The 24,278-nt window shown below is 41.1% G+C and overlaps 1 protein-coding gene across 1 annotated transcript in view; it reads left to right on the top strand.

The window, feature by feature from the left end:
- Nucleotides 1–24,278, top strand: part of UNC13C (unc-13 homolog C) — a 1,077,413-nt gene that overhangs the window by 145,494 nt on the left and 907,641 nt on the right. The window contains exons 4-5 of the mRNA XM_073568403.1: nt 23,111–23,133; nt 23,668–23,726. Of these exons, the coding sequence (XP_073424504.1) occupies nt 23,111–23,133; nt 23,668–23,726 (82 nt within the window). The remainder of the gene's footprint in view (nt 1–23,110; nt 23,134–23,667; nt 23,727–24,278) is intronic.

Here is a 24,278-nt window from a genome sequence, read left to right as displayed (position 1 = left end):
CCTTACTCACTGCTCCCAATTCAGAAGATATTCAGCCTTGGCTGTATCAAGTTTGTATGTATTAGGAAGGATTATCTGGAATAAATGAGGCCAAATGAAAATTGATCAGCAATTAAGTGTATATGTTCACCTTAGAATACACAAGGTTGATAGTAGGTTGGGAGTGGCCTGTAGACATTGCAAAATATGCGGGTGAGGTCAGTGTCGAACAGGGATGGCAGAGGCCCAATAGTAAATTGATTCTGGGGTCCCACTGTTCGGCTGCATGCAAATATTACGTTACCCTCTTTCAGTAGCGGAGATAGGCAGAAGAAGGTCCCTGTGAAACAAAAATATATGGGCTCTTTGCTTTACATTTACCTCATCAAAATTCATAATTCCATATTATTTACCTCTTGGGACCATGACGGACATAGGTTGCACCAGTGGTATGTCCTCCCCGCTGCATTTCACAAATTTACATCTGCTTCTATATAATAATCACTAGGTCGTTTGGTAAATAAATGAGGAAATGCTGCTTTTTGTCTGTACATAGTGAATCCAATGTACTGGTCTAGCTACTGTTCATGTTAGAGGTGACTTACGCATAGGGGCCTATTGAGGGATTCACCTGTTCCCCTCTGGGCTACTCTGAGCTTGATTGGGGCTATTATAGTAAATAACAAAAAGCAATGTGATCTGTATAGACTGCATACGTACAATTGAACCATAAATTATCATATGTTAGTGATAAGAGGAAAGTCAAGAAGATTTTTTTTTAATGCATTGGAAACAATCTTATGCTGGAATACTGTAAAATAAGTATTTATCTTTTTGGCCATTGTGAAGTATTAGCAATAATTTGAAAATAAAGAGATTTTCCGTGATCATATTGATGATCTATCCTTAGGATAGGTCATTTTCAGTATCAGATCATGGGGTCCGACGCTTGGCACCTCCTACTAATCAGTTGTCACAAGCCTCAACAGGAGCCGGTAGTAAACAGTTTATAGAGCAGAACAGTGTAAAGAGATGGACAAATTGAAGATTTTCACAGTTAATGTACAGCAGGGTTTCTAAGAGTAAGTACGGCCATCTGTGGGCTAAATATTGTAGGATGAAAGTGTAAAGGATTGCATCATCTAAACTGTATAATGAAGTGCATGGTTCCTGAGGGCAAGAAATTGGAGAAGGCACCAGGTCAGGTGATAGCTGTGGCACAGTTACTAATTATAAACTGCCCAGGAGGGCAGTGAAGGAGAGGAGTCGACACCTGAACCTGTAGCAGGACAGACATGCTGTGAAGCAAGTTTGGCTAAAGGGCTTGTCACACTAAGCGATATTAACGTCACTGGTTTTTGTGACGTAGCGATATTGCTAGCGATATTGCTATGTGCCATACTTACCTCCGACTGGCTCCCCCGCTGATTATCGCTGATAGCGCGAGAACGTCCTAGGCCATTTCTCGTCGTCAGCTTCCTGCAGGGCTTCCTGTGGCGCCGAAGAGTGACGCGAGTGGAAGGACATCAGGATCGCCTCGACTGACAGGTAAGTAGCGACCGCCGACCGCTGCTATGTCGCTGGTGAGATCTGCCTGTGTGGCAGCTCACTAGCGACCACTTAGCCATGCACCAGCGATCCTGACCGCATCATATCGCTGGTCGGGATCGCTGGTGCATCGCTAAGTGTGACAGTACCTTTATAGCTGTCATTATGAGCAACCAGACCCGAGTGAAGAATCGAGTGACCAGATAAGAGTAGAGTACCGAATGACCAGACGACTCAGAAATGAGAAGAGAACCAAGAGACTGAGACTGGATGTAAGTGAACTGGCCAGAATTAAGGGAATGGGACTTGGGGCAAAGAGAAGCAAGCAGATGGTGTTAGAGGGAGACATTCGCCAGATCCGTGATATGAAGTGCAAAAGTACGGTGCACAGTGGGACAGAGCTGGCAATGTGTGTTGGGAGTGTCTCACCAAGAAGAAGGAGCTTGCAGCCTAATGAGACATTAGCATAGACTCTTGTACAGCATGTGTCATCACCAACAAAGTGAGAGGGTAAGGACGGTGATGCATAAATGACTGACTGTGACACACCATAAAAATGAGTAATAGAGTATATATGCTTGTATCATTGTTAAGGTTTAGTGCTTTGTACGATAGGGTTTCACTGTAATAACTGTTACCACTACTTCCATCTGAAGATGTGATTTATGTTTAAATTGCAAAACATTGCCTTATAATAATCTGATAATCTTGTTTAATTGTATATCCTATTCAGTCAAATTGCTGTGTTACAGTAGTAAATAATCTTTGGTTAAGATACCGCTGTGTCCTTATCTTCTGCGCTGTTGCATCTCAAGCACCTGTTTACAACAGCATAGCTCCACTCCATCACACTCTCTGTGAGGATAATACAGATCAGCTCCTATTCAGTTGAAATAAATAGGAGCTGATAAGAAATTCCTGGGAGCAGAGTGGGATGGAGCTGTGCTGTTTTGTAGATCATCTCCTATTCAACTGATCTGCATTGCCTAGTAGTATACAGTGAAGGGTGTGAAAAACTGTGTTGTTCCATTCTCTACCATTCCTTACATCCAGCCTCTGCAGAGTTGGTAAATATCTGATGAGTGCAAGCCGGGGTCTAATGACTGTGGTCGCAGAGGTCGCGACCGCGATCAGACCCGTGCGGGTGAGAGCCCATGTTGGCGAGTGGTCCGCTGACACCAACAGAAACTTCAACTATATGTGCATCTGGCCCATTATTGGGGTTTTGTGTGAAATGATGTCCAATTTGCCTTTTTTCCCTCAATTTTTTTTTTTTTTTTTTTTGCTGTTCCACAAAAGGAAATAAACATGTGTATAACAAAGCTTGTGTATTAGCAATATTTTTCTGGGAGAAACACTTCATTTTCTGGAACAATTCAAGGGTGCCAACACTTTCAGCCATGACTGAGTATATCAGGATGGGGATATTTACAGTGGCATCTAAAAGTCTGGGCACCCCTGGTAAAAAATTACTGTTATTGTGAACAGTTAAGCAAGTTGAAGATGATATAATCTCTAAAAGCGCTAAAGTTAAACATGACAGATTTCATTTATATTTAAGGCAAAAATATATAGTGTCATCTTTTAGATGTTAAAAATTACAAAATGGAAAATGGGCTGATAAAAAAGCTTGGGCACCCTGCATGGTAATTACCTAGAAGCGTGCCGTTTTGAAAGTATCACAGCTTGTAAAAGTTTTTCGTAGCCAGACAAGAGTCTTTCACATTTTGTTTGAGGGATTTTCAACCTTTCTTCCTTGGATAATTCTTCTAGTTCTGTGAGATTCCTGGGTCATCTTGCATGCACTGCTATTTTGAGATCTAGCCACAGATTTTCAATGATGTTCAGATTAGGGGACCCTGAGGGCCATTGTAAAACCTTTCTCTTGCACCTTTTGAGGTAGTGTATTGTTGCTTTTGACATGTGTCTTAGATCATTATTCATTTGTAGAAGCCATCCTCTTTTCAATTTCAGCTTTTTTTTTTACATATGGTGTTATGTTTGCCTCAAGAAATTGTTGATGGTATTGATTCCATTTTTCATTCTACCAGAAAAATGTTCCCTGTACAAATGGTTGCAGCAAATTATTGCTGAAATTCCGTACCCTTTTTTCTCCACACATACCTTTTGATTATTGTGGCCAAAGAGTTCTATTTTAGCCTTATCGATTTACAGGACTTGTTTCCAGAATAAATCAACTTGTTTGTATGTTTTTTTTCATATTTCTGAAGCTGAATTTTATGGTGTGAATGCAGGAGAGGTTTTATTCTGATGACTCTTCCATGAAGGCCATATTTGTGCGGATGTCTCTGAACAGTAGAAAATTGTACAACTCCAGAGTCTGCTAAATCTTTCTGAAGGACTTTTGAAGTCAAGTGGGGGTTATGATTTGCCTCTCTAGCAATCCTACAAAGAGCTGTCACTGAAATTTTGCTTTGTCTTCTATATCTTCTCTTGACCTCCACTGTTCTTGTTAACTGCCATTTCTTACCTGCATATTGAACTGAGCATGGGGCAACTTTTTATAGCCGTCTCCCGCTTTGTAGGCCATCACCATTTTCATTTTCACAGTGCTGGGCAGCTGCTTAGAAGGACCAATAGATACTGTTTTTTTTGCACAAGGTTAGAGGAGGCTGGGTTTTTATAAAGCTGGGAAATTTGCATCACCTGGACTTTCCTAACAGTGATAGTGAACAAGCTATAACTCTAACAGACTAATTAAGGTCTGAAACCTTGGTCAACATTATCTGAGCACACAAATCTCCAAGGGTGCTTAAACTTTCGCATCAGTCCATTTTCCTTTTTTGCTTTTTTTTAAATTAGAATGTGTATATTGTGTTTGCCTAAAATACAAAGGAAATGTATCATGTTTAACTTTAGGTCTTTTAGAGCTCACTTCATCTTCAGCTTGCTTAACTGTTCACAATAACAGGTATTTTGATCAGGGGAGCCCAGCCATTTACATACCACTGTAAATACAGGATGGTGCCCAGGATAAGGGAGATATATATATATATTTTATATGGTTCCACCATGTGAGTGGACGGGTATTACTCACTTTGCAGGTCTTTGAGGTAAACACTGGCACGCTCAGGGTTCAAACGAGTCCATTTGGTTTATTATTTATACAGTTCCAGCAGCCATTACACTGTCTGTTAAGCATTCAGTTTTAACACATGAATACAGTCTCTCACTGAATAATACTTCTCACTGATCCCGGTCAGTATAACACACAATTGTCAAGACCGTTACCTGTTGGATCGCCACACAGGTTCTTGGATCCCTCTTATCCTCAGTGGTAACCGATAAATATCAGTTCACGCACAGTCTCTTTCTGACCCCGGTCAGTATAACATGGTTTTCAAGACCGTTACCTGTTGGCCACACAGGTTCTTGGATCCCTCTTATGCGCAGAGGTATCCTGTAAATCTTTTTCACTGATCTCACTCAGTATCACACTGTTTTCAAGACCATCCGCTCCTTTTGGTTCGGATTTGCCGGCACGGCTTCCCCAGGCTATGCGATGTCCGAGCCTGGAACATGGGAGCTCTGTCCAGGCTGACAGACTCCTAACACATACTCACATGTGCAACACACCTTCTTTAGATAGCTGTTACCACTCCCAGTTACCTATCGCATGGCTAGTCACATGATCATGACCTCATCACAGATCCTCTAAATTCCCGACCACACACATATCTTCAGGCAAAATTGGGTACAGTGAGCCCCTCCCACCATGGAGTGAGGTACATGTGTAGCCAGACCCTCCCAACTCTCATAGCTACCCGTAGCCCGGACCCCAAATGTGAACAACTACTTAAAAATTTACGTACACTTAAGAAAAACACTCCGGGCTTCATCACAGGGAGCTGCCATCCCTGTGATACATACCTCCTATTAACTACGTGGCCACCAGTCACACCACAATATATATTCTAGGATGTGGCCTAGGCAGGATAAGGGATATATACTTATATCAGAATGGGAATATATATACCCAGACTGAGGACATATATATGGCAATTTTCACTGATTAATGGAGTAAAGGGTATAAAATATAACTTTTAATGAGGATGTTAAAATGAAAAGCAATTTATTAACTCTAGCTATTACATTTAAAAAAAAACTCATTTGTGCCTGACCAGCCACCATTATTATAGTGATGTGTCTTTTTGGGGTATAAGACTTGTGTCTGAATACTAAGTGACCGTATTAGATGCTAGAAATGACTTTATCAAGGTGGTATGTATCAGGCAAATATTCTTTGTCTTTTATTATTCAGTCAATTAGTATTAGGAGATATTGTCACTCCTCTATCTGCCAGTGTACATGTATCAGCAGATAGGATAGGGGCATATTTCCCCTTTATTAATTGACCGTACTGACAGCACTTTTTAAGCACAGCCTGCTGTTATTAGGAGTGCCCACTCTTATGCTGGAGAGTGGTATTACAACCTGATCCCGATAGCACTCCATAGCTGTGCTAGTCAGAGTACTCATACATATAACGCAGCAGTTTACATTGCTGCTTATTTACCTTGCTGTCACACACTAGCAGATAGAGGAAACAGTTTTTGAAGGAATTGTGTTTATGAACTTGCAATGAGTTTTTGACATATACAGCTCTGGCAAAAATTAAGAGACCACTGTACAGTTTTATAAAAGTCAGCGTCTCTACATGTCTGACAGCCATTCCATTCCAGTATCAGTTGAATTCCAACCAGAGTACTCTTCAGTCTACTTAATGTACTTCTGATTAGATGATCACCTTAACTTATCTTATTTAATGAAGGAAAGTATAAAAAACCCTGCTGTGGTGTTCACAAGCCTCTTGCAATAGGACAAGCTGGATGGTAAAACAAATGCTAATACCACAAAAGTAATAGGAATGAAAAAATAACTTTTAACCATGCCAAAGGAGTTGAAAATAAAAGTCTTGAGTGAGGAAAAGAAGGGCTCAATATTCTGGCTTAACTAACAGAGGGATACAGTGAGCGTCATGTTGCCTCCATCCTTAAAATTTCTAAGACAGCAGTCCATTACAACAAGGTCAATTAGTAGACATTGGGGACAACAAAGCTACAGACCGGCAGAGGGTGAAAACGACTCTCCACTGACCGGGATGACCGTCATCTTATTTGAATGTCACTCAGCAACCACAAGATGACATCAAGTGATCGACAAAAGAAATGGCAAATGGCAGCTGGGATGAAGTGCACAGCAAGAACAGTACGTAACAGACTCCTAGAGGCAGGGCTCAAGTCATGTAAAGCTAGAAAAAAGCCGTTCATTAATGAGAAGCAAAGGAGAGCCAGGCTGAAGTTTGCCAAAGACCATAAGGATTGGACCATAGAGGACTGGAGTAAGGTAATCTTCTCTGATGTGTCTAATTTTCAGCTTTGCCCAACACCTGGTCGTCTAATGATTAGACGGAGACCTAGAGAGGCGTACAAGCCAAAGTGTCGTGCACCCATTGTGACATTTTGTGGAGGATTGGTGATGAGGAAGCTTCAGCAAGGCTTGAATTGGGCAGGTTAATCTTTGCGAAGGACGCATGAATCAAACCACATACAAAGTTATCCTGGAAAAACAGTTGACTGGTTTTTCCAGCTTGACAATGCACCATGCCACGCAGCTAGATCTATCAGTGTGTGGATGAAGGACCACCACATTAAATCCCTGTCATGGCCAGCCCAATCTCCAGACCTGAACCCCATTGAAAACCTCTGGAATGTATTCAAGAGGAAGATGGATAGTCACAAGCCATCAAACAAAGAACTACTGCTTACATTTTTATACCAGGAGTGGCATAAGGTCACCCAAAAGCAGTGTGAAAGACTGGTGGAAAGCATGCAAAGACGCATGAAAGCTGTGATTAAAAATCATGGTTATTCCACAAAATATTGATTTCTGAACTCTTCCTGAGTTAAAACTTTAGTATTGGTGTTTCTAAATGATTATGAACTTGTTTTCTTAGCATTATTTGAGATCTGCAAGCACTGCATTTTTTGTTATTTTGACCATTTCTCATTTTCTGAAAATAAATACAAAATTTAGTGCTTGGAAATTCGAAGACATGTTGTCAGTAGTTTATAGAATCGGCGCGCGAATTTTGGCTCATCTTTCATCGTTTTTAAGAAATCTCAAGATGGAAGAGGCCAGGAGCCATTTGGTGAGCTGCATTTCTTGCTACATGTTCACAGATTTACCAGTGGAAAAGCCAAACTTCACATGCCACAAATGCAAGCTTGTGTCCCTGTTGGAGGAAAAGTTGCAAAATCTCGAAGAGAGGTTAGCTACGTTGAAGATCATTAAGGAAGGTGAAGAGTTCTTAGACAGAGCAGAATTATCTCTTCATGTTACAGAAAGAGAAGAAATTCGAAGTGCATCTGAAGAAACAGAGGAATGGAGACATGTGACCCAGAGAAGCAGGAGGATCAGGAGGCAGTCAGCGCCCATACTGCTCAGAAACCAGTACCAGGCTCTCACGCAGGAAAACGATGAAGAAATACATCAGGATAAGACTTTGCCAACAAACAGCAACCTTGTACGCCTTCAGAGTCCTCCTGGATGGAGAAAGAAAAATGTTGTGAAGAAGAAACGGAGAGTGGTAGTCATGGGGGATTCCCTGTAGAGAGGAACAGAGGCCGCTATCTGCAGATCGGATATAACTTCAAGAGAAATGTGCTGTCTTCCAGGTGCAAAAATTAAAGATGTGTCTGACAGGATATCAGGACTCTTCAGACCTACAGATGACTACCCATTCCTGCTACTACATGTGGGGACAAATGACACCACAAGAAATGACCTGGAAACCATCTGCAGAGACTTTGAAGACTTAGGCAAGAAAGTGAAAGAACTGGGAGCGCAGGTGGTCTTCTGTTCCATCCTCCCAGTGGATGGCCATGGAACAAGGAGGTGGAATAAGATTCTGCAGGTGAACATCTGGCTACGTCGATGGTGCCGTCAGCAACGATTTGGATTTCTGGATCACGGAGTGAACTACTTATACGATGGACTACTTGCTAGAGATGGGGTGCACCTTACGAAGACTGGAAAGCATGTATTTGGAAGTCGCCTTGCTACACTTGTAAGGAGAGCTTTAAACTAGAACAACATGGGAAGGGAAGCAAAAGACCAGAAAAAGCCATACACCTGACAAATGCTATTGAGAACTCTGCTATTAGAAGTGGAAAGGAAGAACAAAGACGAAAGAATCTAATTAATACAAATATTGGAGAAAGAGAAACCAATCACAAACTAAAATGTTTCTATACTAATGCACAAAGCATGGGCAACAACAAGGAGAATTGGAACTACTAACACAGGAAAAGAAATATGATGTCATTGGAATCACTGAAACTTGGTGGGACAATACACATGATTGGAATACAAGACTAGAAGGATACAACTTATTTGCAAGAAACAGACTTGATAAACGAGGAGGGGGTGTCGCATTGTATGTTAGAAACGCGTATATCTGCACAGAGATTGAAGCTTCAGAGACTGGGAGTTCTGTGGAAACTGTTTGGGTAAGAATACAAGGACAGAACAATGGAAAGGACACCATTGTAGGCATTTACTACAGGCCGCCTGTGCAAGCTGAAGATATGGATGAACTCTTTATGCATCAAATGGCCAAGTTCTCCAAAAAATATGACATAGTTGTCATGGGAGATTTCAACCATCCAGACATTTGTTGGGAATCTCTCTCAGGCACAACTAACAGGTCAAGGAAATTCTTATCCTCTCTTGCTGACAACTTTATCTTCCAAAAGGTAAGGGAGAAATCAAGGGGAACTGCTACCTTGGATCTAATCCTTATAAACAGGGAGGAAATGGTTGAGGAGGTAAAAGTGGCTGGGACCCTAGGAGGTAGCGAACATGCTATTTTAGAATTTTGGATAACTAGAGGCGGAAGACCTGTGAAGACTCAGACGTCAAGGTTAGATTTCAGAAAGGCAGATTTTAAGGGATTCAGAAAGAGAATTGGAGGGATCCAATGGCTGGATATCCTTAAAGACAAAAATGTCCAGGAAGGATGGGAAATCTTGAAAAATGAAATTCTCAAAGCACAGTTGTTAACAATTCCGAAAAGAGGGAAGGATAGGAAGCATTTAAGGAAACCAGGATGGATGAACACAGAACTTAAGCACATGCTAAAAAGGAAGAAAAAAATGTTTATAAAATGGAAAGAGGGAGGCATATCTAAAGAAGAATATAATGCTGTCTGCAGAACCTGCAGGGCACAAATCAGATTAGCTAAAGCTGAAAATGAATTGAGGCTTGCAAGAGATGTCAAAAGCAATAATAAAGGATTTTGGGGATATGTCAAAAGTAAAAGAAAAGTCAAAGATGCTATAGGATTTTTACAGGATGAAAATGATGAAATGGTAAGACAGGATGTTGAGAAGGCTGAACTTTTAAATTCCTATTTTGCATCTGTTTTCTCTCAGAAAGGAAATGTAACATCAACTGTTATTCACTGTCCTATTAAGGGAATAGAAGAATCCAGGATATCTATAAACAGAAAGATAGTGAGGAAACACTTAGCTAACCTAAATGAATTCAAGTCTCCAGGTCCAGATGAATTACACCCCAGAGTACTGAAGGAGATAGCAGAAGAAATTTTTGAACCCCTCTCCATAATCTTTGAAAATTCTTGGAGAACAGGAGAAGTGCCAGAAGACTGGAGAAGAGCAAATGTTGTTCCTATCTTCAAAAAGGGGAAGAAGGTGGACCCAGGCAACTATAGGCCGGTGAGTCTGACTTCTATACCAGGAAAGATCTTTGAACAAATTACTAAACAACATGTATGTCAATACCTGGATAAGAATGAAGTGATTAAACAGAGTCAGCATGGGTTTGTAACTAATAAGTCATGTCAAACTAACTTAATTTCCTTCTATGACGGTATCACTGATTGGGTGGATCAAGGAAATGCTGTAGATATAGTATATCTTGACTTCAGCAAAGCATTTGACAAAGTCTCTCATACAATCCTTATTGAAAAAATGACTAAGTATGGAATGGACAAGGCAACTGTTAGGTGGATTCATAACTGGCTTAGTGATCGGACCCAAAGAGTGGTCGTAAATGGCTGCACATCCAGTTGGAAGAATGTCTCAAGTGGGGTACCACAGGGCTCTGTCCTGGGCCCTGTATTGTTCAACATCTTTATCAACGATTTAGATGAAGGAATTGAGGGTAAACTGATTAAATTTGCTGATGACACAAAGCTAGGAGGGATAGCTAATACTAGAGAAGAGAGAGAGAGGATTCAAAAAGATTTAAATAAACTGGAGAAGTGGGCAGCAACTAACAGAATGGTTTTTAACAGGGAGAAATGCAAAGTACTACATCTGGGCAATAAAAATGAAAAAAGCATATATAGAATGGGAGGAATAGGGCTAAGTGACAGCACATGTGAAAAAGACTTGGGTATACTAATAGATCACAGACTGAATATGAGTCAACAGTGTGATGCAGCAGCAAAAAAGGCAAATGCAATTCTAGGATGTATTAACAGAAGCATACAGTCTAGATCACGTGAAGTCATTATTTCCCTCTACTCCTCTTTGGTCAGACCTCATCTGGAATATTGTGTCCAGTTTTGGGCACCACATTTTAAAAAAGACATCAACAAACTGGAGCAAGTTCAGAAAAGAGCGACCAGAATGGTGACCGGTCTGCAAACCCTGTCTTATGAGGAAAGGTTGCAGGATTTGGGAATGTTTAGTTTGCAAAAGAGAAGACTGAGAGGAGACTTAATAGCTGTCTACAAATATCTAAAGGGCTGTCACATTGTAGAAGGATCAACTTTATTCTCATTTGCACAAGGAAAGACTAGAAGCAATGGGATGAAACTGAATGGGAGGAGACACAGATTAGATATTAGAAAAAACTTTTTGACAGTTAGAGTGATCAATGAGTGGAACAGGCTGCCACGAGAAGTGGTGAGTTCTCCTTCAATGGAAGTCTTCAAACAGAGGCTGGACAGACATCTGACTGGGATGATTTAGCGAATCCTGCTTTGAGCAGGGGGTTGGACCAGATGGCCCAGGCGGTCCCTTCCAACTCTACGATTCTATGATTCTATGATTCTAGAATAAAAGAGCAATTTACATTTTACTCAAAAATATAACTATAAAGAGAAAAATCAGACAAACTGAACATTTGGAAGTGGTCTGTTAATTTTTGCCAGAGCTGTATATACCAGGATGGGCGAGGTCCATCATATTCTAGTTAGTAATCTGATATTGATGACCTTTTCAAGATCTGATGGCAGGAAAAGTATCTGTCATGCACCAGATATGGCCTAGTCTTGCAGCTTCTAATATAAGCATAAGCCTTAGCACAGATGTGAACTGAGCCTTAATTTGAAATAAAGCTCCATTCTTATCTATGGGCACTGTCTAGTACTGCAGTACACAACTGAATGGAGCTTAACTGCAGTACCAGGCACAAATCATAGGCAGCAAAGTTTCTAGCAAAATATTTAGACCAGTTCTTCTAATATCATGCACCCCTTTAAGACTGGGTTCACACTTGCGTGTGGCTGGTCTGCGTATGGCTTCGTACTTCCACCCTTAAGCTCTGCCTATGTTCCGCCTACTTCCGCATGCGTCCTGGGTCGTGTGAACCCAGCCTAATACTGTAGAATATAACTTTACAAAATATAGTCTTAATTAGGCTAGATTTACACTCTTATTCTTTGCTCTCTGCCAAGCATTATGCCGGGGATTCTTTCGGAATCCTAAAAACAAGATTGCAATGGAAACCCCTACAGAGCCACAAAGATTTCATTTACTTCAACATGGTCTGCCATTTTTGTTTTGTGTATGTTTGAAAAAGATGAATTCTACCAGGACAGAGGCCAGACCGTGTTGGAACGGACTCCGTCGGGGAAGCAGTTTCTTGGTGATTCAAACAGAAACCCTGACTTGGTAGAGAGCAATGTATGAACGTGCACATAGCCTTAAAAACTTTGCGCTATATGCAAAAAATATAGCCATTAAGCCATATAAGATATATAGTCTCAGCTCCCATCCATACAACTGTCACTTCATAATATTACTACATTATCCAATAGTTTCTAGAAACCTACACAGAGAATATTATTCTTTTTTTATATCCAAATCCTCTTGAAAACATTCAGTAGGAGGTCTGGCATGAAGAGCCGAGCATCTGTAGTGTTTATTTCTGCTAAAAGAAATAAAGGAAGGCACAAAAAGGCTCATTTTATGAGATTTCTATTTGTTTGATACAAATGGTTCCATGTAGAAAGAAGGGATATGCGGCTTCTGTAAGTGAAAGCCAAGTCTAAAACATCGCATTTCACTACCAAGGAATTACTGTGGGATTTCTGCATTTATTCCTGGTAAAGCACAGCTTGGAACCATAAATGTAGTCAAACCTGACAATACTTGGTTGATGAAATATTCCAAATATAACAGACGCCAGCTCAGTGTTGTTCTGTAATGATATTGCTCTTTTTGTAAACATTGTGTTTTATTAGTAATATGTTTGGATTGACTGAGAAGAGGCTGGAACTATAAAAAAGTCAAATGTTTCTACAAACAAGAAGCAAAAACATTGTATTAAACGAAATCTGCCAACAGTTTTGTGCTATGTAATCTGAGAGCAGCATGAGGCAGGTGCAGAGACCCTGATTCCAGCAATGCACCACTTACTGCTTGTTGTAGTTTCAATAAAATAAGTTTTATCGGCAGGAGATTATCACTATAGGACTAGTTGCTTTGTGCCATACAGTCCTCTGCTGTGTAGCAATGTCCACACCACTAATTAGCATCTTTCTGCCTATGCACAGTGTATACTGAAAGCTGTCAGTGGTGTGGGCAGTTATATAGAGAATTGTTCAGAGATCTGCAGAAGATAAAAAAGTGATTTTATCAAAATAATGAAATGATCCAGCTTATCCTTTTTGAAAATTAATCCAGTCATTGTATAAGCCTGGAAAGCATGCCACTGCAAAGCGTTTTGGGAAGATATGTCAAGGAACGGTAAAGGATACAGCTTCTATATATAAAAAAAATCAAATTTTAGTTAATCCATTAATAAAGTGAAAAAATGTACATACTTTGTAAACGGTTGAATTAAATATCCTCCATAAAAAACAACACATCTTGAATGCTACATCCTACTTTGTGTACTTATATGTTGTATATACTGGAAGCTGGATCCTTTAACTTTATTGGACACTAGCTGAAGAGCCCGGAGTTGTCCGGGCATAGTAACTAACTATGGTTAGTTATAACTAGTGTTGAGCATTCCGATACCGCAAGTATCGGGTATCGGCCGATACTTGCTGTATCGGAATTCCGATACCGACTTCCGATATTTTTTCAATATCGGAATTCGGCATCGGAATCGGAAGTTCAGTTGATTGACGGCCTGACGTCATCATGATGCGCGGTGTGTGCGCATCATGATGCGCCGTCATTTCGGGCCTTCCGGGGGTCTCTGCCGGCCTGCCGGGGGGCTGTGCCGGCCTGCCGGGGGCTGTGTGGACTGCCCGGGGTCTGTACCGGACTGCCGGGGGGCTGTGCCGGCCTGCCGGTGGTCTGTGCACCCTGTGGGGGTCTGTACCGGCCTGCCGGGGGGCTGTGCCGGCCTGCCGGGGAGCTGTGCTGATGTCCGGGGGTCTGTGCAAGCATCGTCCGATGGGACTACAAGTCCCATCGGGCGATGCCTGCTACCATGACAGTGATTGACACATTAGCCAATGATGGGACAGTAGTAGTCCCATCATCCGGCTAATGTGTTAAATGTTAAAAAAAAAAAAAAAAAAAAAAAAAAATACTACATACATACTACATGCATGCTACATACATACTACATGCATGCTACATACATACTACATACATACTACATACATGCTACATACATACTGCATGCTACATACATACTACATACATACTACATGCATGCTACATACATACTACATATATACTACATACATACTACATACATGCTACATACATACTGCATGCTACATACATACATACTACATACATACTACATGCATGCTACATACATACTACATATATACTACATACATGCTGCATGCTACATACATACTACATACATACTACATACATGCTACATGCATGCTACATACATACTACATATATACTACATGCATGCTACATACATACTACATGCTACATACATACTACATATATACTACATACATACTACATACATGCTACATACATACTGCATGCTACATACATGCTACATACATACTACATACATACTACATGCATGCTACATACATACTACATGCATGCTACATACATACTACATGCATGCTACATACATACCACATACATACTACATGCTACATACATACCACATATATACTACATACATACAATACATTCATACAATACATACATAGACATACAGTACATATAACATAGAGTAACATACTTACCAATACTTGTCACATTGTTCCCCGAAGCCATTGTCTATTCCGGGATAAATATTAACATAACAAACCACAAAAATACTCACCCACGATCCGAAGCAGTCCACGAGTGTGTCCCACGACGATCTTGGGTAGAGAACTGCAGCATCAGATGATGCTGCCGTTCTCTACGGGCTGCAGGAATCCAATGACGGAAGGTAGGTATCCTTCCGCACTGTATTCCTCCGCCACTTAAAAAAAAAAAGTCCCTAGTCTCACTTTATGCCATTGCTGTGTGGGAAATTCCCACACAGCAATGGCATAAAGTGAGACTAGGGACTTTTTTTTTTTAAGTGGCGGAGGAATACAGTGCGGAAGGATACCTACCTTCCGTCATTGGATTCCTGCCGCCCGTAGAGAACGGCAGCATCATCTGATGCTGCCGTTCTCTACCCAAGATCGTCGTGGGACACACTCGTGGACTGCTTCGGATCGTGGGTGAGTATTTTTGTGGTTTGTTATGTTAATATTTATCCCGGAATAGACAATGGCTTCGGGGAACAATGTGACAAGTATTGGTAAGTATGTTACTCTATGTTATATGTACTGTATGTCTATGTATGTATTGTATGAATGTATTGTATGTATGTAGTATATATGTGGTATGCATGTAGTATGTATGTAGTATGTATGTAGCATGCATGTAGTATGTATGTAGCATGCATGTAGTATGTATGTAGTATGTATGTAGTATGTATGTAGTATGTATGTAGTATATATGTAGTATGTAGTATGAATGTAGTATATATGTAGTATGTATGTAGCATGTAGTATGTAGCATGCATGTAGTATATATGTAGTATGTATGTAGCATGTAGTATGTAGCATGCATGTAGTATATATGTAGTATGTATGTAGCATGTAGTATGTATGTAGCATGCATGTAGTATATATGTAGTATGTATGTAGCATGTAGTATGTATGTAGCATGCATGTAGTATATATGTAGTATGTAGCATGTAGTATGTATGTAGCATGCATGTAGTATGTAGCATGTATGTAGCATGTATGTAGTATGTATGTAGTATGTATGTAGCATGCATGTAGTATATATGTAGTATGTAGCATGTAGTATGTATGTAGCATGCATGTAGTATATATGTAGTATGTATGTAGTATGTATGTAGCATGCATGTAGTATATATGTAGTATGTAGCATGTAGTATGTATGTAGCATGCATGTAGTATGTAGCATGTAGTATGTATGTAGCATGCATGTAGTATATATGTAGTATGTATGTAGCATGTATGTAGTATGTAGTATGAATGTAGCATGTATGTAGTATGCATGTTGTATGTATGTAGCATGTAATTTTTTTTTTTTTTTTTACATTTAACACATTAGCCGGATGATGGGACTACTACTGTCCCATCATTGGCTAATGTGTCAATCACTGTCATGGTAGCAGGCATCGCCCGATGGGACTTGTAGTCCCATCGGACGATGCCTGCACAGACCCCCGGAGCCTGCACAGCCCCCCGGCAGGCCGGCACAGCCCCCCGGCAGGCCGGCACAGCCCCCCGGAGCCTGCACAGCCCCCCGGCAGGCCGGCACAGCCCCCCGGCAGGCCGGCACAGCCCCCCGGCAGGCCGGCACAGCCCCCCGGAGCCTGCACAGACCACCGGAGCCTGCACAGACCCCCTGGCAGGCCGGCACAGCCCCCCGAAAGGCCCGTACAGACCCCAGAGAGGCTGTACAAGGGCAGGAAAGGGTTTTTCTTATTCCGATACCGGAAGTCCCATAGACTTGAATGGGACTTCCGGTATCGGAATCGGCGATACCGATACTTTTTTTAAAGATCGGCCGATACCATCCGATACGATACTTTGAAGTATCGGACGGTATCGCTCAACTCTAGTTATAACAAATTTTAATAAGATCTATATACATAAAGCTGAGTGCATAGCTACGCCCACTCCGCATAGCCACATTCACTATAATATCCTTCGTCAGCCAGAGCCACCGGACTACTACCCCTAATATCCCACATCATCCCATGAGCCAGAGCTATCGGACTACTACCCCTAATATCCCACATCATCCCGTCAGCCAGAGCCACCGGACTACTACCCCTAATATCCCACATCATCCCGTCAGCCAGAGCCTCCAGACTACTACCACTAATATCATACATCATTCAGTCAGAGCCACCAGACTACTACCCCTAATATCCCACATCATCCCATCAGCCAGAGCCACTGGACTACTACCCCTAATATCCCACATCATCCTGTCAGAGCCAACATTGTCAGTTTGGTGCTGTTACACTGATTAAAATGATACCTGGGTGGGAGAAATCCATCTTGTGTTTTTTTTTAATCTGTGTTTGAATTTGTAAGTTAATGAGATGCTTCATGCCAGACAAAAAGAAGTTCCTGATTCTGCAGTCTGTGTCAGAGGGTGGTCTGACTCAGCACGGTAATAAATTGTTATTTCCAGCTTTACAGAAAGGCGATAACACCATAGAAATAATAAGAATAATAGGCCTCAGTTACCACAACTGTCTACAAGGAAAACTGTTGCTCATAGCAACCAATCACAGCTCAGCTTTCATCTTTTAAACAGCTCTGGTGAAATGAAAGATGCTTAGTGATTGTTTGCTATGGGCAACACAGGCAGTGTAACCTGTTGTGTCAAGAAGATGTGCCTATGAAAAATATATATTAGATATTTAATATATATATACATATATTAGATTAGATATTTATGTATATATTGGATATTTTTTATACAGGGCTTTGCGTGTGGAGTGAGTGAGGCTATGTGGAGTGGGCAGGGCTATGTGGAGTGGGCGTGGCTTGATATATGCACACATACATAAATACACTCATTTTTATACTGTGTATATATATATATATATATAGATTTTATCAAAATGACAACACACAGCTCAGTAAGTGACACATGACTAGAATCAGGGACTTTGCTCCTAAATCATTTTTCTCACAGTTTACTTTGCAAAAGCTAGGTGATGGATTTCCTTTATGGAATCCGTCTAAATTCGACCATTTTGTGCTGGGTGCCTGGGACTCAAATTGTGTGCTAATTTTCCGACATATCTTTACCATGGAGTGTGAAGTGGATATAAATAAGGACGTTTTCACATTACCTATAAAAATTAGTACAGTATTTAACACTAGTGAAAGCAGAACAGTTCTTTTTTCTAGTACAGTTATGCTCTTCCCTACCCTACCTCCACACATGACGGACATTGGTAAAGGGCATGTCACACTAAGAGATATCGCTAGCAATATCGCTATAACTTGTGACGTTATAGCGATATTGCTAGCGATATCGCTGTGTCTGATACTTTCCAACCGCTCCCCCGCTGGTTATCGCTGATCGCGCGAGAACGTCCTGGACTGTTTCTCGTCGTCAGCTTCCTGCTGGGCTTCCTGCTGTGATGATGAGCGACGCGTGGAGCCGGGCGGGAGGACGCAGGATCGCCTAGTGTGACAGGTAAGTAGCGACCCCCGTCCCCAGCGATGTCGCTGGTGAGATCTGCCTATGTGGCAGCTCACTAGCGACCACTTAGCGATGTCCCAGCGATCCTGACCGCGTCATATCGCTGGTCGTGATCGCTGGTGCATCGCTAAGTGTGACAGTACCTTAACAATCCAGCACAGTGTAACCGTAACTAGATTCATAACTGCTGATAAGAATAGTGCCAGCTTTAGATCTGGTTCAGTGCACAGTGACAGACTCTATCTGTTTTACAATTTGATTTCAGCTGGCTGATAATAAAAAAAACAACAAACGTTATTTGCTTTTTCCCTAGACATTTGTTCCATATTTCAATTGTAGTCTTGTTTTTCCTAGGGTTACAGTTTGTTATTTCTTCTGCTATATGTTATCAAATAGTTTTCCATTCATTCTACTCTCAGTAATTGTAGATGATGCATCTCACTGACAACTGTTATGTCCCATTGCTTTTTTTTCTATTATTGCATTTCCTTTCTTTGTTCTCCATATTGAAAAAACATTATCGTGCCTTCCAAGCGAAAGTAAAATTTGATTATATTGTCTATTCTACTTTTAAAGATGCTTTATTCAGTTTTTTAAGTTTACAGTCAGAATCACTATAGGCGAGGGTTATGGAGCTTATATGGAGACACAAAGTCTTTGTGTGATGTATGATAAAGTGCCTCCATATTACAGAAATATTCTTTCATTGAATTAATATATTTAGCAAAGAACTCTCTATGAAGTGACATCCAACAGAGCATGCAGCAATTTTACTATATGCAATCCGACAGAATCCCGAGCTATTATTCAGCATGGGATCGGTAGCATATAAAAGTACTGTAAACTCAGACCTTTTCGGGTGTCCTTATATCTGTGCCATGCAACTCATGCTCAGAAGTAGAGATGAGCAAATAAATTGGAGTAGAAATGAATTCTACTCAAATGTAACAAAAAAAGAAAACTACATTCTCTAAAATGCTAACTTTTTGTAATCCGCTTCCGCCACTGGCCACCATTTTTATGAACCTTATATAGACCTTAAAAATAAAAATAAATAAAGATCCTTATGCTCATATCCTCAGCCCCTTTGAATCAGCCGTCCTGTCCTCAGGAGGCCTGGGAGTATTCTGCACAAGCGCACAAAAGACCACGGCGTCAGGATGCCACGGCATGCTCCGTGACTTTTGGGCTTGCATGCACATAACACTCCCAGGTTTCCTCAAAGTCTGAAGTCCCAACCCGACCTGAGAGGCTTGGAGATTTCAGTGCAATCAGAGGAGAACTGAAAGACTGGACTGGCGATGAGTGGAGGTGCTGGAAGGTGAGCAGTGAGGTGAGTATAAGGCTATGTGCACACATTGCGGAATTCCTGCGGAGATTTACGCGGGAATTCCATTCCGCGGGAAATATGCGAGAAAACTGCATTTTAGTTTCCGCTTATTTTCCGTGGAAAAACTAGCGATTTGCAAGAATAATTAGCTTGCAGAATGCTAGCGCTTTCCAAGCGATCTGTAGCACCACTTGGAAAACTGATTGACAGGTTGGTCACACTTGTCAAACATAGTGTTTGACGAGTGTGACCAACTTTTTACTATTGAGGCTGCCTATGGAGCATCAGTAGTAAAAAGATCTAATGTTAAAAATAACAAAAAAAAATAAAAATTTGTGTTTTTCTTACCTTCCGGCGTCCCGCACAATCTTCGCGATCATCCCGATGCTCCCGCCAGGTCCCGTTCCCAGTGATGCATTGCGATAATGACCTTTGATGACGTCACGGTCTCGCAAGACTGCTACGGTATCGTGAGGCTGCGACGTCATCAAAGGTCATTTTCACAATGCATCACTGGGAACGGGAGTTGGAGGGAGCATCGCTGAGGCCTGGTGACGCTGCGAGGGACATCGGTAGGTGAGAATATGATGTTTTTTTATTTTAATTCTATTTTTTACAGGGACATGGTACCCAGAGCCTGGAGGAGAATCTCCTCTCCTCCAAACCGTGGTTACCATCCGCAAATGTTCTGCTTACTTTTTGCATGGTGTGCACAGCCACATGCGGAAGTAAGCAGAACAATGCATTCCTATGTGTGTGGAATCCCCGCGATTCCGCAAAATTAATAAGAATGCTGCATATTTTTCCGCGATGCGATTCCGCCATGTAAAAATCTGCAGCTTTAGCACAGCATTGCCGAATCCTATAGGATTGCATGGGATGCTTTTTTTTTGCGTTTTCGCAGCAAAATCGCGCGTTTAAAAACGCCGCGAAAATGCATAAAAAACCTACATGTGAACACAGCCTAAGTGGTTTTTTTTCATTCTTATGTTTGCTATACACTGAGAGACCCCAGAGCATATTACAGGAAATTAATTAACGGAGAATAACTTCTCGGCCAATCGAAAATCTCAGCAAAATCTGCGCGAATAAACAAAATCTAGTTTTGCCTGATCTGCTCCTCTCTATTCAGAACCAATGGTGTAACTTGAAGATTGTGGACCCTAAAGAAAAGTCTCAAACAGTCTCCTTAACAATCATGGATCTGTAACAGAAATGGTCTTCTCATGTGGGCCAAAAGAACGATTTGGGCCCCTTTGGCTCCGACTGCAGCCCCTGCACCTATTATAGTTATGCCCCTGCTCAGAACACCACTACATATTACACTCTGATCATGGGAAACACTTGGGGGGTGTTAGGCTAGTTTCAGACTAGCGTTTTTTGCAAGCAGCGCATGCTGCCACTAGGCCCCGCCCCCTGCCCGCCCCTCCGGTCATCTCCGCCTAGTATCACACACGGCTGCATGCGATCTGCACACCCTATCTTTAGCATAGGGTGCGCAGACCGTGCGCTAGTAGAATTTTGCGTGCGCTGCGCCCTTTTGACGGTGCGCCGGTGTGCGCCGAACGCACCATGTTGCATTTTGGTGCACTTGGAGCACCATCAAAAGAGTGCAACGCACGCAAAATTCTACTAGTGCATGGTCTGCGCATCCTATGCTAAAGATAGGGTGTGCAGATCGCATGCAGCCGTGTGCGATACTAGACGGAGATGACCGGAGGGGGCGGGCAGGGTGCGGGGCTTAGCGGCGGCATGAGCTGCTGGCAAAAAACCCTAGTCTGAAACTAGCCTCAATGGATCAAAATAGAGCCATGTCAGTCATGAGATCAGTTCTTTTTCTTGTACCCCTGAAGATGCACTGAATTAAAGACTGGTGCTTAAATATTTAGGGGCAGATACTAAAAAGCTATTAATGGAGATAGTGACAGAATTGATAAGGGCAGGAAAGCCATGCGTCTGCTTTCTCTTCTGCTCTATATTTAGCTATCCTATTCAGATATGATTAGATCATTCTATTTGTGTTTTCTGGGGACATTTTTCAGTTATTTTACTCAATTTTTCTGTTTTAATAATTATTTCATTTATTACATTAGAAAACTATAATTATATGTCTGTCTGGAATAATGTAATGCACAGTTTATCTTTACCAGGTTGAGATGGGTAATAATGGATACTTGGATTTATTTGATGCATGGAATGAGACAGAGACTCTGATTCCAGTGACATGTCACTTACTGGGCTGTTTGCAGTCATTTTGATAAGATCACTATTTTCTCTGCTCTGAATGCTGAGCTTTGTATAACCTGCCCACACCACTGATGAGCAGAAAGCTATCAATCAGTGGTGGGGTCATGCAGAGCTCATGAATATAAGCCAGTACATGACACATCACTGGAACATTGCATGATAGTAAGAAAAACCAGATGAATTTCTGTATTGAAGCTTGCCATGATGCCTTGCATTGCCTACATCTCAAATTTTTATGGAACTCATAGGAAATAATGTGTTACAGCAGATTCTGTCAAGTTGACATTTGTAAAGTTCCAAAAGACCTGTGATCTGACAATTCATATAAAAGCAGCTGAGTACAGTATACTAACAACTCTTCATTTGCTACGCCATCACATGCAATGACTTGGAATATATATTATATATAAGTTGTATATCATCTATCACAGCCTTATGTATCTAGCATCCAGATCTCCAGCAGCACCGATGAAATATTGACTTGTAGCATTTGATTTCTATCCAGCACTCCAGCTGAATAAGAATCAAGAAAAAGGATTTGAACCTGCAACAACCCTTTTTGTTTTATGTGTAGTTCCGTTTATGGGCTCATTTATATCCTAAAGCCATGAGCATTGAACCCGGACAGAAGCAGACACTTATCGCCACGGTGTGTCTGTGAGGCCACATATCTTTCCATGGTACAAAAAAAAATTAAAACCGGTGCCTATGCGTTTCATAGATGCTGGAAATTCTGGATGCTCTTAGGTCTGGTCGATACAATAGGAATCTAAAAAATGATTGCAATTGTAGGTAGTCATTTTCCAAGAGCTTGGACTGCATTGCTTTAATTTCCATAATGTACAAGTTGAGGTCACTATTTCCATCGCTGACCTAGTATGTGTGGACTTGACTCTGCATTTTTCATCATTCTAGAAATTATTTTATAGCAATTTAGAAACATTTAAAATGGTTTCTCCTTCCTTTGTCAAGTCTAATCAGTTGTTCACATGACTGCATGGACAATCTTGTCTAACATCTATCCTCCTTCTTCCTGGTTCTCTTTCAGATAGCAAAGCTATGGATGAAAAGGTTTTAAATCACATCTTTCCTAAGGGATCATGTCTTGTTAATGTTTGTTTGTGACTTGACCTTTTCAGTTCCTTCATTTTACTTGTGGAAAACTGCATGTGCTCCTTCTGATTCCCCATTATTTTGTTGCCTTATAAGAACACCAAATCTGTAGCATTGTTAAACAGGATTCTCCTGATGTTCACCACCTCTGATGATGGCCGATTCTGAGGTCGGCCATTAGTATGGCCGTACGTACCAATATAAAGGCATTTCTGGAATGCTGTATTCAGGCATTGACACCTGTTTTTTGTGTCCTGTGTGCAGTTTGTGCTGTCTATGTTCCATTGAAGCATATAGCAAAGTTCATTGCCTACTCAACAATGTTCCCTTATTTTAAGTATCCATTGACTTGTGGCGGCCTGGAGTTGAGCCTGCTTAACATTTTTCATGTTCGGTGTTCTGTGTATGGTGAGCTTTGAATAAATAAACCTTTAAAAAAATAAATAAAATTAAAGTAGAACATTACCTTTTTATTTTCTTCCCCCTATAAAGGCTCGAATAGTTGGTGGCAGCTCTTTTGCATCAAAACTTTACGAAATACAGACTGGAGGGTAAGTCCCAATTTTTCTTATAAAAATTGAATATCTGTTATAAGAGCTCACAAAATGTCATGTCATACTATTCTATAAATACTGCCTCATAATATAATGATATAAGAGTAGGACAGTGATTTTAGAAGTTCCAGTCGTTGTATTCATTAGTAACTGGGAGAAAATAATACTTTTTTTTAGTTTTAATGAGCATTTAGTGAATAGAAACGTGCCCTGGTAAAGTGATGGACACTTAGGTGAAAGTCTTTTTGAAAGATGGGTGTTATGATTGGGTCACCAAGGAGGATAGCCGGGGAATCGGCTAGGCAACCAGATAACCAGAAAGGTTTGCAACTTAGCGGATTGCAGACCCCTAAAACTAACAACACAAATAGAATTAGCTGTGGGACCTACCTACGATGCCCTGGATGCCTCGGCACAGCCAAAGAATTAACTAAGCCTAAAGCAAGAAAGGGGAAAGCTAAACTGCCCCTGAGTAGAACCCCAAAGGAATAGATAGCCCCCAAACATATATTGCCATGAGACAAGATGAGGCACAAACACAGGCAGAAA

The sequence above is a fragment of the Dendrobates tinctorius genome, unplaced genomic scaffold (assembly GCF_039654945.1).
Source record: "Dendrobates tinctorius isolate UK_male_01 unplaced genomic scaffold, ASM3965494v1 ptg000022l, whole genome shotgun sequence".
NCBI lineage: Eukaryota > Metazoa > Chordata > Amphibia > Anura > Dendrobatidae > Dendrobates > Dendrobates tinctorius.
Note: the sequence above shows the minus strand (reverse complement) of the source record. Positions and strands in the feature narration are given on the sequence as shown.